General features: G+C 44.1%; 2 protein-coding genes across 2 annotated transcripts; both read right to left on the reverse strand.

Annotated features, from left to right (window-relative positions):
* Positions 1-1,304: 1,304 nt before the first annotated feature.
* On the reverse strand, positions 1,305-16,906 carry GDPD1 (glycerophosphodiester phosphodiesterase domain containing 1). The gene is made up of 10 exons (XM_048324598.1): positions 16,638-16,906; positions 12,352-12,394; positions 9,382-9,517; positions 8,728-8,773; positions 8,057-8,175; positions 7,353-7,442; positions 6,491-6,624; positions 5,923-5,982; positions 5,099-5,150; positions 1,305-4,589 (listed from the first exon to the last, which is right to left on the reverse strand). Exons 1-10 carry the CDS (start codon positions 16,771-16,773, stop codon positions 4,467-4,469), a joined length of 939 nt encoding a protein of 312 aa, XP_048180555.1. The 5' UTR covers positions 16,774-16,906; the 3' UTR covers positions 1,305-4,466.
* Positions 16,907-18,260: 1,354 nt separating this feature from the next.
* On the reverse strand, positions 18,261-23,015 carry SMG8 (SMG8 nonsense mediated mRNA decay factor). Its single transcript, XM_048324877.1, has 4 exons — positions 21,331-23,015; positions 20,423-20,568; positions 19,161-20,036; positions 18,261-18,623 (listed from the first exon to the last, which is right to left on the reverse strand). The coding sequence occupies exons 1-4, from the start codon at positions 23,012-23,014 to the stop codon at positions 18,426-18,428; spliced, it is 2,904 nt and encodes a 967-aa protein (XP_048180834.1). The 5' UTR covers position 23,015; the 3' UTR covers positions 18,261-18,425.
* Between the last annotated feature and the right edge of the window lie 121 nt (positions 23,016-23,136).

A 23,136-nucleotide genomic window follows, 5' to 3' on the forward strand; every position in this document is an offset into this window, starting at 1 on the left:
ATACCAGATCACCCACTGAGCTACTGCCTCAACATCTTGGGAATTAAATGTGTTTAAATCTGATAAAAATCTCAGTTTCTTGGCATTCCCAAATTTTATCTGCAGCAGGTGTTAATGGCCTTGTAATCAAGATATATCAGGTGATGCTGCCCTTTTTCTTTATTTGTAAAATGGGAATACTTTACATTTTTTAGAGACATGAGGAAGCATCCTTCAGGTGTTTCCATCATTAACAGAATTAGGTTTTTTTTTCCCCCAATTTGCAGCATCACTATTTTTGGTCCAACAAGAAACCAGCCAGCATCTCCCAGTGCTTTATCCTGCCCCAAAAATCACCAAGCCATGACTGTGCAGCTGTAAAACTCAACACCTACAGCTCATCCCTCGTTTTCCTTTCCATAGCAATATTCCAGATTTTACAATTAGGAACTCCCCCTTCCATAAATCCAGCTTTAATAAACCGATGGCAAAACTGAGAATCTGGGACCGAAGGAGCATTTCTTTTTAATCCAGCTCTGCACTGCGGGTTCCTCATCCCGCCTGGCTCTGGGAATCGCTGTGTGGAAGACGGATCCCTCTGGAAATCCATCGGGAATGTGCGGGCTGTGGCGGCCTCCCGCGGCAGGAGCCGGAGATTCTGATTTATTCAGCTTTCCTACCAAAATTCATCCCTTCTCCAAGGGTACACTGGGAATTCCAGGGGCAAACCGGAGTAAAAAAAAAATATATTCTGAAAATTCCTTAAAATAATCAGCACCTCGAGCCTTCTTGCTTTGGATAAAGTGCTGGGAATTGTTCTGAAGTTTTTCTGAATATTCTGTTTGAGCTGCAGATTTATGAAAGGTTACACCACCTGAAGTGAAGAGTTCAAAGACACTTTAATGTCCCCCAATTCCCTATTCTGGTTTACCAGACATTGAGGATGTATTTTAAGAAATCAAACAGCATCCAGAGCCATCTGGAGAATCCTCTCATCATGCTGGAAAAATCCTTTCAAAGTTACTAAACACTAACATACAAACCCCTACTTCACCTCTCTTACCTCAGTATGAACCCTCAAGGTTCTAAAATTACACTCGACCTTAAAACCTAGTATTTAATATAATTTAATGGCAATCCAGTAGGAAAGCTGGAAGTTTACCTCTAGGACTAGAGGAAATGTTATCCTGCTGATCATCAGAAAGGACAGAAACTTGCTGCAAGTGGAATTCCTGTGGAATACAAACTCAAACCAACTACACTGTAAACACAAAATCAGTCTCAGAAATTAGGTTTTTAGGGAAAGAAGTCACAGCTAACAAGCATTCAGTTTTAGATCTTTTATGAGCAAAGATGTTTTAATGTGCCACATTTCAAAAGCATCACATCTTTCTTCACATGAAAAGAAAAATCACTTCATAGCTTTGGAGCTAGAGAGGTCCACGAGACTTTCTGCAAATTAAAAGTGCATGAAATACATGCATCATCCATAAAATAGTCTGCAACAGGGTTGAGAACACAGTGTTAAAACAATAATTAGAGTTAAAAGTACCTGAAAAGAATCTCTCCTCAGAGAGAGAGATTAACTGAACATCCTCCTGGACAGTTGTGCAAGTTCTCAACAAAAGCTTTTCTGTACAAGTGGTTTAAAAAAAAAAAAAAAAAAAAAAAAAAATCACACAGTGAGTTCTGGAATATTCAAAACAAGGATTTGATACAACAAATGTTTTACAGTAACCCCAATTCCATGTTATTTTGTTACAAACAGTTATCATGGCCTAAGCCCTGTGCATTGGTGCTGGGATTTGTCCATGGCACATTATCTGTCTCAAGAGATCAAACTTGAGCTCCTCTACTCACCCAAACAGGTGAATGAATAAATCCAGCAGCCTTTCCAGCACTGGACCCTTTCCCTTCCCAATCAAATTTCAGATATTGAGCAACAGATTTATCCAAGAGAGGTCAGTGTATAAACAGCACAGTCAGAAGCTACATCAGATGTAAGAACACTGGTGGTCTGACAAAAACGTGGTTGAAAAATCTTAGAAGCCAAAAATTTCCATCTCTACTACTAGAGAGAGAATAAAAATATTAAAATTAAATATAAACCACTGTCACTCCAGTACCTGTGTTTTGTCATTCAATATAGAATAATGGAAAACTATTGAGTGGTGAGGGAAACTTGAGACAAACTCAGAAATCAAAACTGGTATTTTAAAACTTAGCTCTTCCTAACAAAACAGAAAAGTTTTGTATAGCTAACCTAAACAAAAATGTTTTAATGTATAAGAGCTATTTGATGGTATTCTCTAAAACCAGAATTGTATTTGCATCTTAATATCGGTGTGTGTGTCAAAAATTCAATAGCAATAAAATTGAGTTTATAAAAACCACACAGCATAATAACTATCTGGAGCTACAAACAGGTAATAACCCAGGATTAGGACAGAAAGGTGGAATTTTTAAATTTACTTACTGAGCTGTGTGTGAAACATCTTCTGTAACTATTCTGTGACTTCTAAAAAGCAGGCAGAGCTGTGACTTGACTGATTATTAGCACTTATGTGACCAGAGAGAACTGGTCTGAAAGGGAAACAGAAAGCTTAGTACCTAATAAATAATTTCATCCTTTTCCCCCCATGAACAGTTAGGAAGTTACATTTTCCTCTCTTCCATTCAATAAGCAACAAGGCTGATTAAATTAGGAGGAAATTGAATCTGCAGTCATCTTCACCAGGCAGATATTCAAAAGGACAACATTAACTCATTTGCCCCCATCACCACATGTTCCCTGGAATCCTAAATGCAGTAGTTTTTTTCCATTTCAGACAGACATATTCCTCAGAAAGGAACTGGGGTGCAGAAACAAACACTCTCCATGCAGATGGATCTGGCAATTTCACAGCGTCCTGACAGGCAGTGGAACAGCAAAGATGCTCCACAATTATAAATATGGCACAGCAGCCAGGGGGGTGAAACAAGAACCCTCCCAAATCTGAGCTACAAAGGGGAAAAAAATTACTTAAAAATCAGTTTTTAGCACAGTGGGTGCACCTTGCAGTAAATACACATTGGCTACCGTGTTTATTATTAAGATCTATCATTTTCACATGAAGCTCCTTCAAGAAACTGAACAAAACTCTTGTTTAGAGAGAGCATCTGATGATTCAGTGACTGAGCTCTATACATTGGTGTAATTAAGTCACAGTAATCAAACTCCTCCTGAACTCCCAACCATGACATGAGCACACCAAGGCACACGGGCACTGCAGGCTCCAACCTGTCTGACACATGGATAACTCCTGATCACAAGGACAGAACAGCATGGGAAGCTTCTAGAAATACCTTCCTGCCTAACCCCATTCCAGCACACCTGGGGTTTCCAGGCTTTTGCCAGTTATTTCCATGTCCATGCACATAAACTTAATGGATATTGGATGTATTTTTGTGGAGAGAAAAGACTAAAGTCTACACACATTCTAGATTGACACTCCCTCCCTTTATAAATATACATATAGATCTACTTTGGGTGCATTCATTTAATAGGAACATTTTCATTTGTCCCTAAAACTCCTGACCAAATTTAAGTCTTCTTTGGTCTCTCACCCTAGAAACAACTTCTCGTTCATCAAGAACCACAAATGTGCAAAAGACTTTTAGGACACTGTGAAAAGGCTATTTCAAAGCGAGTGCAACCTGTAATAAGTGCAATTTTCCATCCTGGAAATCCAGCTACTGCCATGCCTGACAGGCAGGCCAGAACCAGGGGCAAGCCTGGACCCTGCAGTGGAACTCAGTGTCAAACCCAGGTCCTGATGTAAATCCTGAACCAACAAGCCACAGTGTTGCCATCACCTCAGGAAGGGTCTAAATCCAATTCCAACTCAAAGTCAACATTCTTGTCAGTGAGAATAATGGAGTCAATTTATACTGAGTTAATTTTGGCTAAAGAGTGACCACCTTCACTGAGTACACTTCACTACCTGGCCAGCCACAGGGTCTGCTTTGCTATTTCTCCTGTGCCTCTTTTTCTATTTTTTTTTTCCCTCTAGAAGTTATCTGAAATCTAAAAGCAACACAAGAAATGCAAACACACAGGCTACACTTTCAGAAATTCTTCAGTTTCTGCTCACTAGAATATAACTGGAATAACTGACATGTCTTGACAGCTGCTTAGGAACACTTGTGACAGGTAAGATAATGCTTATTATCTACAGGTACCTTATCAGGCAACTTTCTCCCTAATCATCACCATTTGTGAAGCGTCCTGTTGCTAAATGAGCTATTTACAAATGTAAACTATGTTATTAAAGTTTTAAAATAAATAGACAACCTTTACATTAGGTAGTGACTTGATAAGGTAAAAGATCATCAATTATATCTTTCCAACAAAAATGATCTCTGCATGCTGCCCTCAATTATTTTTTTAATGAGGAAAATCCTTGGCTCACAATCTGTTCTGGAAGGACTTTCTCAGTTTTCCTCCTTTATGCTGGGTAATTATGTAAGAACTCCTTCAGTTTTGTTGGATAGTCTGTCATCACTCCAGTAGCTCCAAGATCAAATGCTCTCTTGTATTCTTGCTCTTCATTCAGTACCCAAATGTACACCTATGAAATGGGATAGAAGAACCAAGTTATTACAGGAAACAGTTGTTTTAAAAGGCGACTTTTGACCTAAATTGTTTTATCTGAGGGAGATGCTGCTGCATACAAACATACCCAACTTTTCCTCCTCACCTTCCAAAAGGGACATTTTTTTAGTGGTGACTCCAACTCCACTACCTGAGACTTCAGGTCCTTCTAAAAGTCAAAATGTTATTTTGTGAAAGCCCCACAACAGATAACTAGTTTTGCATATTTTATAGGCTCAAGTTTGAAGTGGGGGAAAAAAAATCCCTAAACTTAAAGGATTTCAATGAAAAAAATCTTTTTCCAAATGCACGAATCTTCCTTTGCAATCAGAGCACTGCAAATATAACAGCAGCAGCTTTTGCTTAGGAACTAAACAGCAACTTACAGTCCCAGAAACACAAAGAACATGCTGGGGGGAACAGGAACCCCTTTTAAGGCTGTGTCTGTCTGGTTTGAATTCTCACTTTAGCTTTGCCCTACTGTACCTGGATGCCCCGAGCCGTGAGGTGGTCAAACAGTGCTTTCCTCATCAGCAGCCTGGGGAAGGAGAGGGAGATTAATTAATAACTTCAAGTATATATGGAGTTTTCAGTGTCTGTTGATGTCCTGCAATGAAGTTCCCATAAAGTGTGTAGAGTCAATGTTTTCCACAAGAGAAAGCTAATTCTAGGAAACCCCTAGTTTAAGCAATTCAAGTATTAACTCTGCTGAAGATCAAATCCAGCAGCTAAATCCTTCATCCTAAAAGGACCTTATACCATGTCTGATGAACCAAGCACTCTGCTTTCAGAGAGATTTTATCCTTCAAAAGACATGAAAATATCCTGGCCACTGGAGAAATTAAACTAACAGATGTCAGAGACAGGAGCAAGAGCCAGGAGACACTGCAGTCACTGAAAACCTATGACTAAATTCCCTCTGAAGCACAGATATTCTTAAAATGCAAAGTGTTCCTTGTAAGGCAAACAGTGTCTCTCCTCTGATAACATTGTGGAACAGTCACATCCATGAAATCTGCATTCTGCATCTAACCGCATGTTAATTAGCTGAGCACACTTAAGGACAGAAGCTTCACAGACAATTGGAATAATGCCCACTGTTACTGCACCTTAGGATGCTTCAGTGTATGGAAAATAAAGCATAAAGCACACCTATGTAAGATTTGAATATGATTTATCCTGCACTGACAAAAAAAACCCCTCAAAAAATATAATGCATAGATGTAGAAATAGCTAATCTTAGTTGCTTGAGTCAACTGTTAATCTAAAGGCAAAATATAAATAAAAATATAATCAGATGAAAATCTTACGTGTCAGCCAGCCAGATAATAAATTTCTGGCTTCTTGACATCTTCTCTGGTTCTTTCAGCCTGTTGAGGAAAAGGAAACCAAAAATTACCAGAGCACAGATTAAAATCTTAGTTGAGATGTTCCTGCAAAAGGAACACGAGGAATTAATCTTGCTCAAATTAGAGCAGTAATTTCACTGCTCAAGACAGTGACTTAGAACTGGGTTATACAAGAGAAGTGAGCTACATTTAAGAGAAGCAGCAGAGATGAGAATTCTGCAGCACTTTGAGTGAAGATGAGAAAGATTGTGAAATCTCATATCCATCCTACTGCTGACTTGTCTTCTGGCCCTATCAGACTAATTTGTTCTAAGAAAAGAGGAGAAAAGAGCAAGCATTAGTTGTAAGTACAGAACTGCTGTGTATTACCATGCACAGAATTCCCTCAGGAATATCCAAAAGTGCCTAAACCAACAGAAAAGTAACCTCAGCCCAAGGACACCAACAAAACCAGTGCTCAGGGAGGCATCATGGTTCACCTGCTTTACACTGATGCCAGTGCAGCACCCACTGATGGGCTGTAACTCACTTGAGGATGATGGAAGGCATGGGAATCTCAAAGAATTCCTCCTTGAAGGGAATGAATGGCAGCAGACCAGTGTAGAACAGGCCAAGAAGCAGGAGGACACGCTGGGCACAGAAGATGATGGGAATGTCAGAGTTCTGCAGGAAGCAGGGAAGAGATTCTCAGTTATCTTGGTAGTTTTTGAGGCTGTTGCAATTAGATTTACTCATCAATGCATGTCTCAAGTTCAGCCTAAGATTAAACTGCTTTATATGAATAAATCTAACTGCTCTTCAGGTAGGAAATGGGGTGTTGTCCTGCACAGATAAATTGAAATAATCAACTAGACTGAACTATCAACAAGATGAATTTCACTCAGGTACATAACTCCCTTGGACTTATAAGCACAGTTTTAATTTAATTCTAAATTGTAAAATTCATCAGCACAAAAAGGAGTTTGAGAATTATAGCTGTGAAACAACAGCTTTATGCTGATGCAACTGTGTCCACTAGTGGCCACATCCATTATTTTCATGCAAAGAAACAGACACTAAGCAATCCTTGGAAAAAATTGCTTTTTATCAGATGAACGATGTGCAAAAGAGGCTCTAAGAACCCCTGGCATAAAATTGCCATGTCCTATATTTCATAAAACAAGAATAAAGCATGAGTAAGCATAATTCCTCAAGTATTTTATGGCAGGGTAGAGGAGTGTTAACTGTGCTTGTCTTATTTCAGCAGTATGGCAAGCAGAATACAATCTGAGCACAGAATTTCTCACCACAAGTAGGAGCCTGGCCTAGCTGGTTAAATCTTGATTTACAGGGTGCTTTTCTGTAGGTTTTATCAGCACACAGTAACAAAGCTTAGCTGGACTCAGCCTTACCTCCTTGAAGCACTTAGATACAATCTCATAATTGACATTCCCCCACACGGTCAGATGCTCTCTCTTGTACTGACTCACCAGCTCTGAGACCTGCAGCACAGAAAGCACAACTCTCACATGGAGTCACTGGAAATTAAGTGCAGCATTACTGAACTGGAACTCTACTTGCTTTGGAGATCATTATAGAAGAGAGTTCTCTACTCTCTCCCATCATAAAGTGGTTGTGGTGCTTTGATGGGAAATAAACAGGTGTTCAGGACAATGATAGAAGACCATTACACCTACAAAAAGCCCTAAAGAATTCAAGAAACCTAAATGACAAAATAGCATTTGCTGGAAAGATTTCCTTCTCTGTGCTGAACACATCTACACAATAACATCATGTTTTTATGCTGCTTTGGGGAGCAACAGTCCCTAAGAACATCCTCCCCAGGAAGTACAAACCAAACATGTCTCCAGCTGTGCTGTAGCAGTTTCTCACCCAGATGAAGGGTCCTAAAGAGCTTTTACTGAATATCTTGCACAAGATCCCTTCTCTGTCTCCTTTATTACCTCACACACAGAGCAAGACCCAACATGTGAAGGGTGAAGCAGTCCAAGAATAGATCTTGGTATCACAAACTGCCACAACCCCAAAAAAACTTTTGGAATATCAGCATCATTCCACTGCCTTCACTCTCAGTTCAGCAGAGATTCTCACGTACCTTTTTGATCAATACGTTGTTGTTCATTTTGATGTCAATGTTGACAGGAGTTTCTGGAAATGCCTCAAACACCTCTTGCAGGAGTGGGATACGATTGTCCTTCCCCTCACACTGACATTCTGGGGAAACAAGAAACTTGTCACTGCTGTGGCCATTTTTAACAAACCACAGATAAAACCAGAAATGTCAGAGCACTCATTAACTTAAAACTTTTTATAAAGTTCCTAGGATTATCACGTTTTTAAACAAAAAAATGACTTCATTCAGCTGTAATTAACTATGACAAGCTCATTTCCATAATGAAAATGCCCTGAGCATGTTGCACATTCATGTTTTAACTTCATGAAATTCACTCATTATTTAGCAACAGTAGGAGTGCAGGCAAAGTTAAAATCCTGAAATAGCAAAGACAGGCTCAGTTACCACACACCAAATGCAACAAGATAAGTATGCAAAAGACCAAATAAGGACAAAATTTCCTTCTGAACTCTAAGTCATACCTACAGTAACTACCGTACTGGTTTCTACAGCCAGGATTGTATTTTTCTTTTGAAACTTCTCTCATCATGATATTGAGAGAAGCAAATGCACTTTTCTACTCCCTTTGCCAAAGCAGGAAACTGCCACACTACAAAATGGAAAAGTGAAACAGCAAGAGACAAACATCTCACCTTTCTGAAATGTGACATCCAACTTGCAGAGATAGGGTGGAAGTTCCTTAAAAACAAAGGGAAATGGAACATTAATTCACATGCAGGGATATAATCATGACCCTCCTCCAGAAAGGCAAAAAAAATCGTAATTCATAAGCCACTTACCTTTAAAGTCTTTTCACCCACGAAAGTGATTTAGTAGCACCACTTTCAGTATTAATTGAACTATTTGGCATTGTTAGATTTTTGTCACCTGTAGTTGAATAAGGCAAAACATTCCCAGATGCCTTTCTGAGAATTCTGAAAGTTCCAGTGTCAAGGCAGGAGGGAATCATCTCCCGGTTTTCCCACTAAGAAGCTGGTCACACCAGGAAGAGCTTGTTGATTAATCTTCCTCTGTCATCAGTGTGGCAAAACATCCCAGCTCCAGAGCCATTCATCCAACCTGATACTGGAGGAGTTAATCACCCTTTGGAATGTGCCAGGTTTGATCCTCTGACTGCCCAGGGAGTTTAGTGAACTTTGGGGGTGGTTTGTTTGGTTTTTTTATTAAGATGAATCCTCCCCTTTGGTTTTGGGCACCAGGCACACACAGACATGCACACAGCCCCCTGCCCACCCCACAAATGCATTTTTCAACACCCCCCAGAGCCCATTTTCTCCTCAACTCACCGAGTATTTGAGGTCAGATATGTTGACATCAACTCCTGTTGATCTCTTCAGGTTCTCATCATGGGACACAACCACTTGCTCATCTTTTGTCAGGTGACAATCCAGCTCCAACATGTCTGTCCCCAAATTAACTGCGCTGCAAGGAAAGTCTGCCTTGAACCACTCGAGTTCTTTGTGCAGCTCCAAACCCAACGCATTCCATAAACTAATCCCACTGGAAGTACTTTGGATGCTTTATGGTGCAAGGAATCCTCACAATCCTGCTGCAGTGGGAAGCTGACACAAGAATAAAAAACATCTCATGAAGCAGAGATGGGATTTTTGGCTCTGTCTCCCATAGGAATCAGGAAGCAAACCTATGGCTTGCAGCCTGCCACCCCAGGATTGAGAAACCTACTCCTAAAGGACTGGTTGAAGATTTGGAGTGGGGTGTTTATTTGCAGCAGCACATCTGCCCACTGGAGGAAGTGAGGTTTTGAAAAAAAGTAATCAAATTTGCGGTAAGAAACAAAAAATGACACGGATGTGAAAGCTGCTTTTTTTTTTTTTTTACTTGATTTACATTAATCAGGAAGGGATGAATCAGGAAATTAGCAGTGGGGCTTTCAGGCTTTTGGCTTTCTTTTGGGCAGCAAAACAACCTGAAGAAATTATTATTTTCATGAAAATTTTTCATTTAAATTGAAAAAGAAATAAACCACTAAACATCCAGTCATATTTTTCAAAGCAAAATAGCTATTCCTGTTCCAACACCCTTCCCAAATCCATTCCATGGAGTTTAGCCCACAGGAGTAAAGAAAGCAGAAAGTGATAATGACATTGATGAAAAACAAGTACAAGAAACCTGACACCAGAATAAAAAAAAAAAGCTTTACTGCAACGAGCACTGAATTGCTCATTTAATTAGAAAAGAGGTGTCATTCCAGCAGACAGATAGAAGTCTGAACTGTTCCTTCAAAACCTTCTTTTTATCCATCTCTGAGCAAACCTACACCACCTGTGAGTTGTGTCTACCTGAGAATCAAAGCTCTGTAAATTCAGTAACAGCTTTTTCCTTATGGGCTTTATTGGCTGCTGAACACAAGCCATGAACATCCACAAATGCAGTAACAAACAAACAAAAAAAACCACCAGAACATACTCCCCAAAGTGTTTAACACAATTTCTGGTCCAGCTGGGATAATGATCAAGAAGGGTTGTCAAATTAAAGCCAATTTGTGAACGGTTTTCCAGTGCTGCTAATTAAGAATTAGGAGAGGAACAAAATCCTGTTACATATGGAAGAATCACAGGCTGTACTGGGTGATTTTTTTTCTCCTGAGGGAAAGCATCTCCAAATCTGCCACAGGAGATTTGCCAAATTTGTAGATGTTCCCATGTAGTACCAGGTTTTATCATTTCAACAGCAAATTTTATTAGCAATATTTCTTGCTTAAGAAAGTCAGGGCTGACATTGCATGGAAAAGGGAGAACAACAACTTTCCTTGTTAACAAATTTGAGACTCTGCCAGGCCCTTACGAGCAGCTCACTGCTAAATAAGCTTCCTCAAGTGCTGAGCTTTCCCAGCTGGAAATCAGTTTGCTCTGTCAAATTCACACTGCTCCAGAGAAGGCTCCAGACTCAGAACATCGTTGTGGATTCAGATCCAACTGCTCCAGAACTCAAGATGTGAGGCAGGCTCACATTTGCAAATGAGGATGAGAATGCTCTTGCTTAAAAGCTGTTATTTTATAATCTAAAACCACCACAGAAGCATTTAAATATGGTAGAACAAGATTACAGCCCCCCCCCATCTATTATGCACTTTACCTAAATAAAGAAAACAAATCAAAATATTGTCATTGGTACAAAAAGCTTGTAATTTCTGTCCAGAGTATTTGTAAATTAAGCAGTATAGAAACAAGGCCTCATTCCCCCATACACACATTCTCTTCTGGATTCAACGACAGCAACAGCCAATATTCCTGCTTGTGCAAACCTGCAGGAACAGCTCCTGCAGACACACCCTGCTTGGCTTCACACTGAATCTGATGGATTATAAACTGATCAGCTCACACCAGCTGTTTGAGCCAATCCTGATAAATTTTCACCAACTAGATCAGCAATCTTCTACCCCACTCCTTTTGCTACCTCACTCATGGAGATAGGAATGAGCAAATGTGAAGGATAAAGCCTTTTTACCCCTTCCCAGAAGGAGCCAGAAGAGTTTCCATTGCCTTGAAAAAAAGCAGGCCAGCAGAAAAAAAAAAACAACCAAAAAGCCACACAAAACTACACTGAGCTTCCATGGAGATAGAAAATAGTGCAGTGTTTCTTTTATTTGGTTGGGAAAGCTGGCACCCCTCAGGCTGCAGGGAAACAGCAAACTGATGAGGCTCCAAAGCACAAAGCAAGTTAGAAAAATCCCAAACAAGACAAAGAGGAGCCCACATAATGGGGTCCCTTCTCAGCAGCAGCTGGAGTTTCAGATATGCTTCTTTTCCAAATGCCTTTGAGAACCTTGTTAAAATTCACTACTTAAATGCTGGAGGCTTAAAAAGGCTTTCTGGTCCCAACCCCATTCTAAACCCCTGGGTAAGAGGCTTTCACACATTGCGTGACTGCAGTGTGTGTGCAGGAAAAAAAACAAACAACAGCATTTTTAGCTTTATAATGATAAATAAATTAATAGAAGTAATCACCATTAAGCACAGTATTGTTTCTGTTTTATTGGCTAACACAGATCGGGCCTCAGGGCTTTGTTTCCATTTGTTCTTGTGCACAGACCATAATTTGTGGTATCTCAACTCCTTCTGGTGAAACTGGAGTGGATGTTTGGCAATCCATGAGTCACCCAGAGGAGAGCTGACTTTCAGAAATAGGACACTGTAACCCCAAAGAACTGATGAAATCCCACCTCCCTTGATTGCTGCACTCGATAAAGACACTGAGAACACCTAATTTAGGCATTCTCATCCTTTTGTACTCACTGGTGAAAGGCTGCCATTGTATTCTCCAGGTTCTCCCCAGCACCTGCAGAAATAACAAAAATAAAACTTACACAAAATCCTTTTCCTCCTCTCAATCCCACTGAAAATAAATTTAAAAAATAACAGATTTTAAAATGTACTTATTTTGAGAAATGAGTATGAAGCTCAAGGCAGAAGTCCCTGTTGCCACCAACCTACTGGAGAGACACAACGTTTTCCAGGTAGAATGATTTTAGGAAAGAACTTATCTTGGATTTGTGTAACACTTTGAATAGCCAAAACAAAGTGTTTATTTTACCAGAGGTATAGCTAAGAAAATAAGCCCCACATGCACAGTATATGCAAAAATCTATTTAAGAGTTGGTGGGACGAGTAATGAGAAAAAAACACAAACAAAAAACTATGAATAAAAACACCCAAGACACTCTAAAACTGACACTCCCTAAATGTATACCCCAGCTGATGCTCAAAGAGGTGACAACCTCTTTTTTCAGTACAAGGATATTCCCCAGCAGCACAGATCTGTCAATAAAGGTTTGTGCTGCTGGAAAAAGGAGGTCTCACACATGAGGAATGAAACACACATCAATTTTAGTTCAGAAATGAAAGGACAAGCAAATTTAATTTTCTCTCAGGCAAGAGTAAACTCTGCAACTCCTAAACCAGCATTCTCTGAAAAAAAAAAAAAAAATTCTTTAAAAATCAGTCTGATTAGGGACTGGAAAAGGTTGTGCCTTCTCCTTACCTCAGAAAATAGGTAATATTATAAACTGAAAAACAAAACAACCTCAGGATGATACGTGTGCTGATGAAGATATCTATGCAAATTTTAACTGCTCTTTGACAGTAATGAATGACAGACTTTGTAAACAGCAATTATAAGAGCTCCAATTAAGGCCTTGCCTATTAACAAGGCCTCACCAGGACATACTTACCTAAACCTGTTCAGTTAATTAAAACAATGCACAACTATCAATTAAAAATTGTTGTTCTCAGGTAGGTTTACAAAATGGAAGACTTAACTTAGAACCATGATGACAAAAATCTGCAGGGTTTAATGTAAAACAATATGGCGAGTCCAGAGCAGCATCTCTGATCAGACATTCACCAATATTTTATGGGATTTGATTGCAGAACTAGGAATTGGCTGAGTGGCAAAAGTGAACCAAGGGACAAAGGAGAGCACGAGAAGCTCATGGCATCCATCTGCTGATTGCCTAACAAATGGGACACCCCTGCACAGGACCTGGCTGATTAGTTACAAATTAACTGCAATAATAATTGAGGTTTTTAGATAACTGATCAGCTGTGGCAATACAGCCCATACATCCTGAACGGTGAGGGAAGGGCAAAAACACCTGAGTCAGGTCTTCAACTTGTGAACGAAGCAAGAGTATCCTAACATTCCCGGGCAGAAAGCTCCAAACATAAAACTTTTAAGTGGCTGATCTAACAAATCACATGTCAGGGAGGAGGTCAAGAGCCAGGGATGGTGAGTCAAATGCCTGACTTGTAGCACTTGGGGGAAATAAGGAACAAAGTTGAGAGGTCAGCTGAAACAAGAATTCTAAATCAGCAACCACACACAGAAAAGGGAACTACACAAGTTATTTGATCCAAGTAATTTTGTCCCCTGAAAAGTGAGAAGGCTGGGCTGACCAAAGGGCTTCTGACAGTTCTTCAAACGCTCCTCCAGCTTCATGTGCTGTTGCATTCCCTACGTGGAACCGACCTTTCCCAGCCAAAATGGGCACATCCAGACATTGTGAGGGCACGTTTGCACTCTGAAAGCACCACCACGGCCAAGAGAGAGCCAACACCAAGCACTGGCTCAAAGAGATGACCCTCAGAAGTTTTTGGGGCCAGCAGGTCAAGGGAGGTAATCATTGCCCTCTGCTCAGCACTGGTGAAACCACACCTGGAGCACCACATCCGGTTCTGGGCTCCAAAGCACAAGACTGATAGGGATCTACTGGAGTAAGCCCAAGGAAGGGCTGTGAAAACTAAGGGATGAGAGATTCTTGTGTACAATGAGAGGCTGAGGGTGCTGGAATTGTTTTGTTTGGAGAACAGAGGCTGGGGAGGATCCTACACCGGTAAATACCAGATGGGAAGGAGTAAAGAAGACTCAGGCAAACTCTTCTTGGTGGTGCCCAGGGAAAGGACAAGAGGAATGAGAACAAATTTAAATACAGACATTTCAGTTTATAAATATAAGAAAAAAACCCCCCTTTTTTATTGCAAGAGTGATCAAACTTTGGAATAGGCTTCCTGGAGAGGTTGTGGAGACTTCATCCCTGGATGTATTCAAAACCTAACTGGACCAGGACCTGCTCTGGTCAGATGAGATGAACTTCAGTTCAGATGATTTTCCAATCTGAACTATTCTCTATAAAAATCATCGTGCCACCCTTTCTCAGAGACCCTGCAATCCAGGGCTGCTGGCATTGACAGAGCACTCCAGCACAAAATACCAAGACTTAGTAATTATTCTCAGAAATGACCAATTTTAAAATTATGCAAAGTGCAGAAATAATTCAGGGATGATTCTACAAAATGAGGTGAGAAAATTCTTGAACGAAAAAGCAAGTGAAATCAAACCCCTCAGACTTAAAAAACTTCACTGTACAAGGTTTCATCTCAGAGAGGAAAAAGCCAAACAAAGTTAAGTGTTACCTTGATCTCCGAAGTTAATTGGAGTAATGCAATAGGAAACCTGACACTGAGTCTAAAGCTACAGCATGAGTAAAGGAGAACTCAAGTCCCACAGGAATTTATGTTACAGGGTAAACACCACGGACAGTAAAGCATGAGTGATCTTCAGCCTCGGATGAGCAAGAAGCTGCTGCAACGCTCAGGGCTGTGCTCCTGCCTCAGGTGGATTTCACAGGACGCAGAACAATTCACAGACAGTGAACTTTGAATGCCTGAGGAATAATCCTCCCTTAAGTGAGGCTTTCCTGCTGTTCCGATGGAGCTTAGAGCAACTGGCCCAAGCACTCTCATTCGAGGCTTAGGGCAGTGTATCTTAACTAAGTTCCTTGCAAAGGAGTGAGAACAGAAGATTAAGGGGATCATACCAAGTTCCAACAAAGCCACCTGCAAGTTTTTAACCACTTACAAATAATAATAATAAAAAAAACAAACCAGGAAATCCTCAAAATTAAGAGCCTTTTCTCTCGTTGAAGGAATAATATACATACCAAGAAACAGACAGTACACACATTCCACACCAAAAGGCGCATTTTATGCTATACTTAAGGCTATAATTATAAAGAAACTTAAACTGTTGAATAAACTAAATGAAAGAAGTGCCAGGAATAAAATCATTAAGAGATCAGCTCTAGATTTTTTATTTTGATAATTCAAGGCAGCAGCAGTAGTTAAGGACCACTGGCTAAAACTGTGATCAACCCCTGCATAAACTAGCACTAAGTATGATATTGAGAACTGTTTAAATGCAGCATCAGACATCTCTCCCACAGAATATCAAAAGATACTTACTAGAAAGCTGCCTATTTTCAAAAATTAAGTGAGGCAGCAGGGAAAAGCACAGAACTGATCTCTACAGAAAAGGAAGACACAACTTGCTGCATTTTCTCCCTCCCAACGCTTTGGAAAAGGTAGAAGAAACTTAAAAACCTATTTTAGCTCTTTTAGACAGAATCAACATGCCTGACTCTCAAATGGGATCGGTTTTACCAGGGCACTGAGCCATTCACTGTCTGCCTGCAACACCAAGGGGAGCAAGAACAGAGTCACAGCAAATTCTGTTTCCCCTGAAACAGAAAGCAAAGCAAACAGGCGGTCACAGGCAAGAAGATTGATCTCTTGTACCTGATCTAAGCAACAGCCAGACACCCCTCTGGTTGGGGAGAGAAATACCAGGATACAGAATCGTTAGAGGAAAAAAATACAGACGCGTTTGAGAGGGAAAACATCACGCCCCACGCAAAAACCAAAGCTGATTTCGGCTGGCGCGGCTGGACTTCGGAGATTAATTCCGCGCTGAACCGAGGCACTGGTCAGCAGGTGGCACCTAAAATTAGGCTGTGGGAGGAAGGTTTAAAGGGAGCCCGCTGCAAACCACAGACACCGCGCAGCCCCTCAAGACCCTCCCGTGCCCCGGGGGACAGAGCAGCGCCCCGGGGCCGTGAGGGAGCATCGCCCGGGGGCCGCGGAGCCCTGGGCGCCGGGAGCCAGGCGGGGACCATCCCTCAGGAGCGGCTTGAGAGCAGGAAGGCTCCCGCATCCCCTCCCCTCCATCCCCGCGCCCCCTCACTCACCGCCGCGGTGCGAGATGTGCCGGCAACGAAAGCGCTGCCGCTTGGGCCGGTGGAGCAGCCCCGGGCACTTGAGGAGGAGAGCGGAGGTGAGGACGTATCCACCCAGCGTGGAGAGCACGTAGAGCGTGGCCGACATCCTGCGCCTGTCACCGGCTGCCCCGGCCCGTCCTGCCGCGGTCCGTGTCCCTGTCCCAGCCCGCAGCCGGCTCGCGGCGAGGCGGAGCCGCTGCGGGACCCGGAGGCTCTGAGGCAGCGGAGCCTCTGCGCCCGCGCAGCCGCCCCGGCGCCCGGGGGAGCGCAGCGCGCAGGCGCGGCAGCCCCGCGCCCTTCCCAGCCGGCCGTGAGGGGCTGCCCGCGGCCGCGGCCGCTTCACAATCGCTGTGGGGGCGAGTCGCAATTACGCTCTTTTGTAGCCCACCGCGCCCTCCTGGCCCCCTGCTCGCAGGTGGAGGGATGTGTTTTCCGCACCCCCGCCCAGCGCCCGCCTCACGGGCGGGGCTGGTAGTGTCAAAAAGCACTTCGCAAATGCTGTGGGGTATATCTTAATTACACGCTTTCGTTTTCCACCTGGCTGTGCCGGCTCTCTCCTCAAAGGTGGAAGGATGCGTTTCCCACACCCAGCTCCTCAGATGTCGTATTCCCAACGAAGGGATGTGGTTTTTTCCCCCCTCGGAGACGTCATATTCCAAAGGGGAGGGATGCTCTTTCCCCACACAGCCCCTCAGAGATCATAGAATGATAGAATGGTTGGGTTGGATCTTTAAAGATCATCTAGTCCGGCCCCTAATGTCGTATTCCGTACAGGAGAGATGCATTTCCCACACCCAGCTCCCCAGAGATGTCATATTCCAAACGCAGGGAGGTGTTTTCTTCATCCAGCCCCTCAGCGACGTCGTATTCCAAAGGGGAGGGACACTTTTCCCACACCCAGCCCAAGAGATCACAGAATCATGGAATGCTTGGAAAGGATCTTTAAAGACCATCTAATCCAACCCCTACTGTTGTATTCCAAATGAAGGGAGGCGTTTTCTTCACCCAGCCCCTCAGAGATGTCATATCTGAGCAGAAACCAGGTCTCAGCTCCGGTCATGCAGTATAATTACTGTACTATAGCAAACTGGCAAATTAAATTTTGTGTGCATGCTAATTAGAAACAAATATTCTAGAAATTAAATTAGGTCTCAGCATACAGCTGCTGTCACTAATACATCTTACCTCAGGTAAAAGTTGATTTACTGTGGCTGATTTCTTGGCACCAAGAGTCACTTGGTACAGGTGAGCAGCATTTGCTGTTAATACACATCAGAACTGCAGTATCTTTTTTTTTTCTAAAGACAAGATGATTTCTCCCATCATCACATTAAAAGCATCATCTACATACAAATAGCTTGTTCAGAAAACCAGAAAATATTTTGCTCATCACTGCCTCAATATGACAAAGTAAACTCTTGATTTAAGGCAATGCTAATTTTTGAATATTCCTAAATAGGTATGTAAAAAGATAGGATGGGGTAAAGCACTGTCATCAAAACATCTAGTAATACAGGATCAGCACTTTACGAAAACCAGCTTTTATTTTTTACATATGAAAACTTATTAAAAGGAAAATTTACATGCCTCAGATTCCTTTTCCTGCTTTGATATCAACTTTATTTCCAATCTGACCGTGTTCCAGTGAAATAGTGGGGGCTTCACACAATTGCAGTGACAACTGTTGGGTAACCAAAACCCATGAATTAGACTGAAGACAGCCTTCTTAAACTAAAACAGATCCAGCCCAAACCATTCTCATTGTGTAATTGCTTTCAGTATTCCTCGGAGAACTTTGTAGCTCATTAACTGTTGGCTTTCTTTGGGAGGGAAGCAGGGCCCCCGTTCTGTCACATATGCGTAAGGAAACCTCAGCACCCAGAGTCCATCAGAGGGAAGGGTGATTTCCTGCTTCTCAGGGTAAAATATAGGACAGGGTGGTGGCCCTGGTTGAACCTAAAACCGGAAGAAAACATGCGTAGGTAATCAAACATCATTACTACCTCAAAAAGGTAAAAAAATGCAAATGGAGCTTTTTCAAATGTGTATTAGAAAAATGGAGAAAATGGTGAAGAGTTAAGAAAACCAACATTCTTTTGCCTCCTAAATTCAAACGGTAACTAATAATAACTATCTGAGCAATAAGTCACTGCTTTTCTCCATGACATTTAAAATGACAAAGTCATTCTTACAGAGTCATTGTTAGCTTTTTTTTTTTTTAAAAAAAGCCATTATTACAGTAGGGAATGCCAATAACTCATCCTTGATAAAACATTTTTTTAAACTTACTTTATACAAAGAATAAATTTGGCATCTTGAAGTTTAAGAAATCCCAAGTGCTTATGTAACAAATACTTTTGGAAATGACTGTCTTGGCTGAAGTTGGTTTGAGTTGGAGTTTCTTGAGACTCTTTTCCTGTCACCCATGTCAAATAATGTTTCCACAACCACCCCTGCCTCTGCTGTTCCCAGATTCCCTCCTGCACTTCTTACCTGAGGCGTTAAGGTGATCTGCAGAGGAGCATCAGGAACCACCACGAAGAGCCTCATGAACTGGGCATAGTGGGGCTTGAGGCCCCGTCCCTGCGTCGAGGACAGGATGTACAGGGGCATGTCGGAATTGAGCGCTTTGAGGGCAGATTCCTTTGGCCCCCCTCCCATCACCTTCATCACCTTATCAGGCCCTGAACACATGAACCTCCTCCCACGTGCATCTTCATATTCAAACCCCACAAAAGCTCGAGCGATGTCGTCCCTCCGCCGGCCTCTTCCCATCACCACCGCACTTCTCTTCCCAGGAACAGCCTTGTTGGGTGCAGGCCAGGAATTGGTGTCTAAGTCTCCTTCATCTTCAGTTCTCGTCCTGATGACAATGTCCCAAGGCATTAAATAGTTTGTTCCTGGGATAAAGCCCTGTTGATCTAAGCCTGTGTGGAAGTTGTAAGCCTTAGCAGGCCCCAGCTTGACCAGTGACCAACTGGAGAATTTGGGCAGAAGGCCTTTGGGGCAATTGGAATGGAGCATCCCGGGGAGGTACTCAACAGTAGATGCCTGGCGATCAACCAGGCTTGGCCTCTTCTCACTCTTGGAGTCCCCGCTCTGCCCGTGGCTTTCTGCATTGTCCCCTCCGCCCTGGGCATCGGGTGGGTAAGTGCCCAGGCTGCCCGTGGACTGGCCCAGGCTCAGGGCTAAGCTCAGGCCTGTGCTCTCTCCCTGAGTCTGAGGTTCTTTCTCTTTGAGTTTCTCGATCTCGCCTTCCGGAGGGGCGGGTGATGATTCGTCCCGAGCAGGCGCTGGGTCAGGTGTGCTTGGCTGAAATATGGGGAAGTTGATGTGCTCCAGTTTTCCACAGCACTTCTCTTCCAGCAACTACGAGAAAGAAAACGTGGTTTAGTATCCACCCCGAGACGAGGGAGCTCAGAGTCACAACACTGAGCAGCTACAATTAAGATTCAAGAGGTTTGCACCACGTGAGAACCAAAGCAGCAGTGGGAACACAGCCCACAGACCTGTATATTTAAAATTCATGTGAACCAACACAAAGTGTAAACAGGTACATAAACAGGTGCTCCTGTGTGTGTGCACTGGTGAAGACTGGAACTGCCCAGCCTGGTCAGCCCATTTCTGCTCCCAGAAATGTCTTCCCCAAGCAACAAGTTGATAAGGTTAAGAGGAAACTTGTGGTCACTTCAGAATACAGACTCTGCAGATGAAACAAAAGCACTGCTTCAAGTACCAATAGACCTAACAGTTACCTGGTAAAAATCATAATTAGCTGCTTTGATATCAAAGGGGTCCTCCCGAGGAGCTTGTTTCCTTCCACAGTTACAGGCACCAGTGGAACGAGCCCGGCTGTTGTGGTACAGAATCGGAGGATTTCTGTCTGCTTCTGGCTTTTCCCCTAAAAGCAAAATCAATCAAACCTTGGGTAAATTGCTCACCATTCAAAACCTTTTTATTCCCTTCATCCATTGCTCCCTCCCTGCTATACACATACACAAAGTGATTTGCCACCAGTTTGTCAAGCAACTCCTCCCTTTCCCACTTTTAATAATACAAAGTTCCAGCGGAGTTTATACCACTAAACCAAATAGTCTTTGTTTCTACAACCTCCTCCTGAAGGCTCAAAGTTCTTCTGCCTACAATAAACGTGCAGAAGTCAGTTTTGACTCCCTGATCAACCAATTATTTAAAACAAAGGGGGACACTTATGCTTTTTAGAGAACTTTGTTCTCACACCCCTCTTACTAGAAGGATTCCGGTGTAATGCTTCTAATTAGCAAGACAGAACCAGAGTTACCACTAAATCAGAACATCAGAGTAACTACAAAAATCAGAGTTACTACTCACAGTGGACTGGCTCCTAAACATTACACAACATAAAGGAAACCTGCACAGCAGCTCTGCTATGATCCCACTGTACAGAGATGATGACAGAATCATTTGGGTTGGAAAAGACCTCTGAGATCATCGAGTCCAACCTTTGCCTGGTCACCACCTCGTCAGTTAGAGCAGAACACCGAGTGCCACATCCAGTCCTTGAACACAAAGCTGCAAACTTTCATCTTCCACAACATTTCAGAGTCGGTGCTTTCAGCCTAAGACATTTTAAAGCAGATACAAAACTAAACCATGACACCAAAGCACAAGTGAGCATCTTTACCTGCTTTGGGGAGCAGATGGAACTTGTGCACGCAGTGCTGGTCGGTCAAGCTCCGCTCCTCGCAGAGCTGGTGCCCGTTGCTCCAGAACTTGTAGCAGTCCTCGTTGAGCTGCATGGCGTATTTGTGGAAGGCTGGGCCCCGGGCGTGCTGGCTGTACACGCGCAGGGCCTGGGCCAACTGGTTCTTGTGCACTGTCATGGTGTAATTGTGGGGCAGGTTGGACTGGTAGGCACTGTGGGCCATGGGCAGAGCCTTCTGGCAACGGTTTTCAGAGAACTTGGTGTCTATGTCTAAGTAGCCTTCCAAAACTTTGATGCTGCTCATGATTTTTGAGCTCAGCTCACCACAGGTGGGGTCATCGTCTTTGCCTTCGATGGTCACTTCATACAGTTTTAGAGCTGCAGCCACCCACTTCTGGTAGGTCGGGAGCTCAAAGTGAGAGGGCTGTGGGTTCCTCCCCACACTGTCTTCGAAGCCCTTCTTGCTGAGCACCAGCTCCACGTGCTGCCACAAGAACTCCTTGAGGGTGCAGTCCACGAGCTGCCCAGAGGAGCTGGAGCTGCTGCTGGTGCTCTCTGCGTGGAAGGAGAGCTGCTGCCGGCCGTGCCTCATCATCTGATACCTCCTGGCTCCCGACAGGGTGGGAGCCAGCAGCGAGTCAGTCTCTCTCATAGTGCAGTTGCTCCTCAGCTGGTCGAGAAGCATGGCCACGGGATCATCTCCATCCTGGGGCCCACCGGCCACAATGTACACGAAAGCCTGGTTGGCTGGCACGGTGAACAGGCAGTTGATGCTCTGGTTGGTCAGCACCCTGCTCTTGCGGAAGATGCGGTAGATTTGATCCTCCAGAGCGTGCTGCAGCCTCCTCTTGGGGGAATGCTTCTTGGGGGGCGGCTTTTCCAGGTGACCACAGGGGTCCTGGCCCCTGCTTGGCAGCGGATCCACCTTCAAAGCCCCGTTGAGCTGGAAGAGGAAGAGGAGGCGTGGAGGGCATGGCCTGCAGTTGAGCTTCCACTCCTTGCCGACCGGGCAGTCCTTGATGGCAGCCTTCAGGGAGGGCAGCACCTTCTGCCGCAGCCCGTCCAGCGCCCTGAACACGCGGTCGTAGGTGATGTCGAAGGAGCAGGTGGGATGCACCAGCAGCAGGATGTGGCAGACGGAGAAGAGGTAGAGGAGGCTCAGGCAGTGCAGCTTCTCCTGGTGCTTCCAGAACTCGTGCGCCTCGGCGTGGGGCAGCGGGGCCGGGCCGCCGGAGGGGTGGCCGGGCCCGGCCTCCCGGTTCTCGGCCGCCGCCAGGTCCCTGCAGGCGCGCAGCAGCTGCGGGGTGTCGCAGATGGAGGTGAGCAGCAGGTACAGCACGCGGCTCTCCGGGCTGTAGTACGCCTGCAGCTGGTTGTAGTCCTTTGTCGCCGGGTCACCCTCCTGCCCCGCGGCGCCGTCCGCCAGCTCGGGATCCTCCTCCGGGAACAGCGGGAACACCTGCCGGTCGCACACGGTGCTCACCAGGGCCTCCTTCTCGGAGCACAGCTGCAGCGCGGTTTTGCCGAAGATGCCCACCACGCACACCTCCTCCTCGCCGCCCGCCGCGCCGCCCGCCTCGGTCGCCAGCAGCAGCTCCCGCAGGCTCATGGGCCCCACGGCCGTGCCCATGGCCCCGGGCGGCCCGGTCCCGGGCAGCGGCATCTCCCGGCCCCGGCTCCGCTCCCGCCCGGAAGCGGCGGAGCCCCGGGCCCGGCCCCGCGCATGAGCGGCCCCGCCCCGGAGGGCGGGACACGGCGCAGGGAGCGGGGGCTGCGGGGGCGGCA

This window comes from Corvus hawaiiensis, chromosome 20 (genome assembly GCF_020740725.1).
Source record: "Corvus hawaiiensis isolate bCorHaw1 chromosome 20, bCorHaw1.pri.cur, whole genome shotgun sequence".
Lineage (NCBI taxonomy): Eukaryota > Metazoa > Chordata > Aves > Passeriformes > Corvidae > Corvus > Corvus hawaiiensis.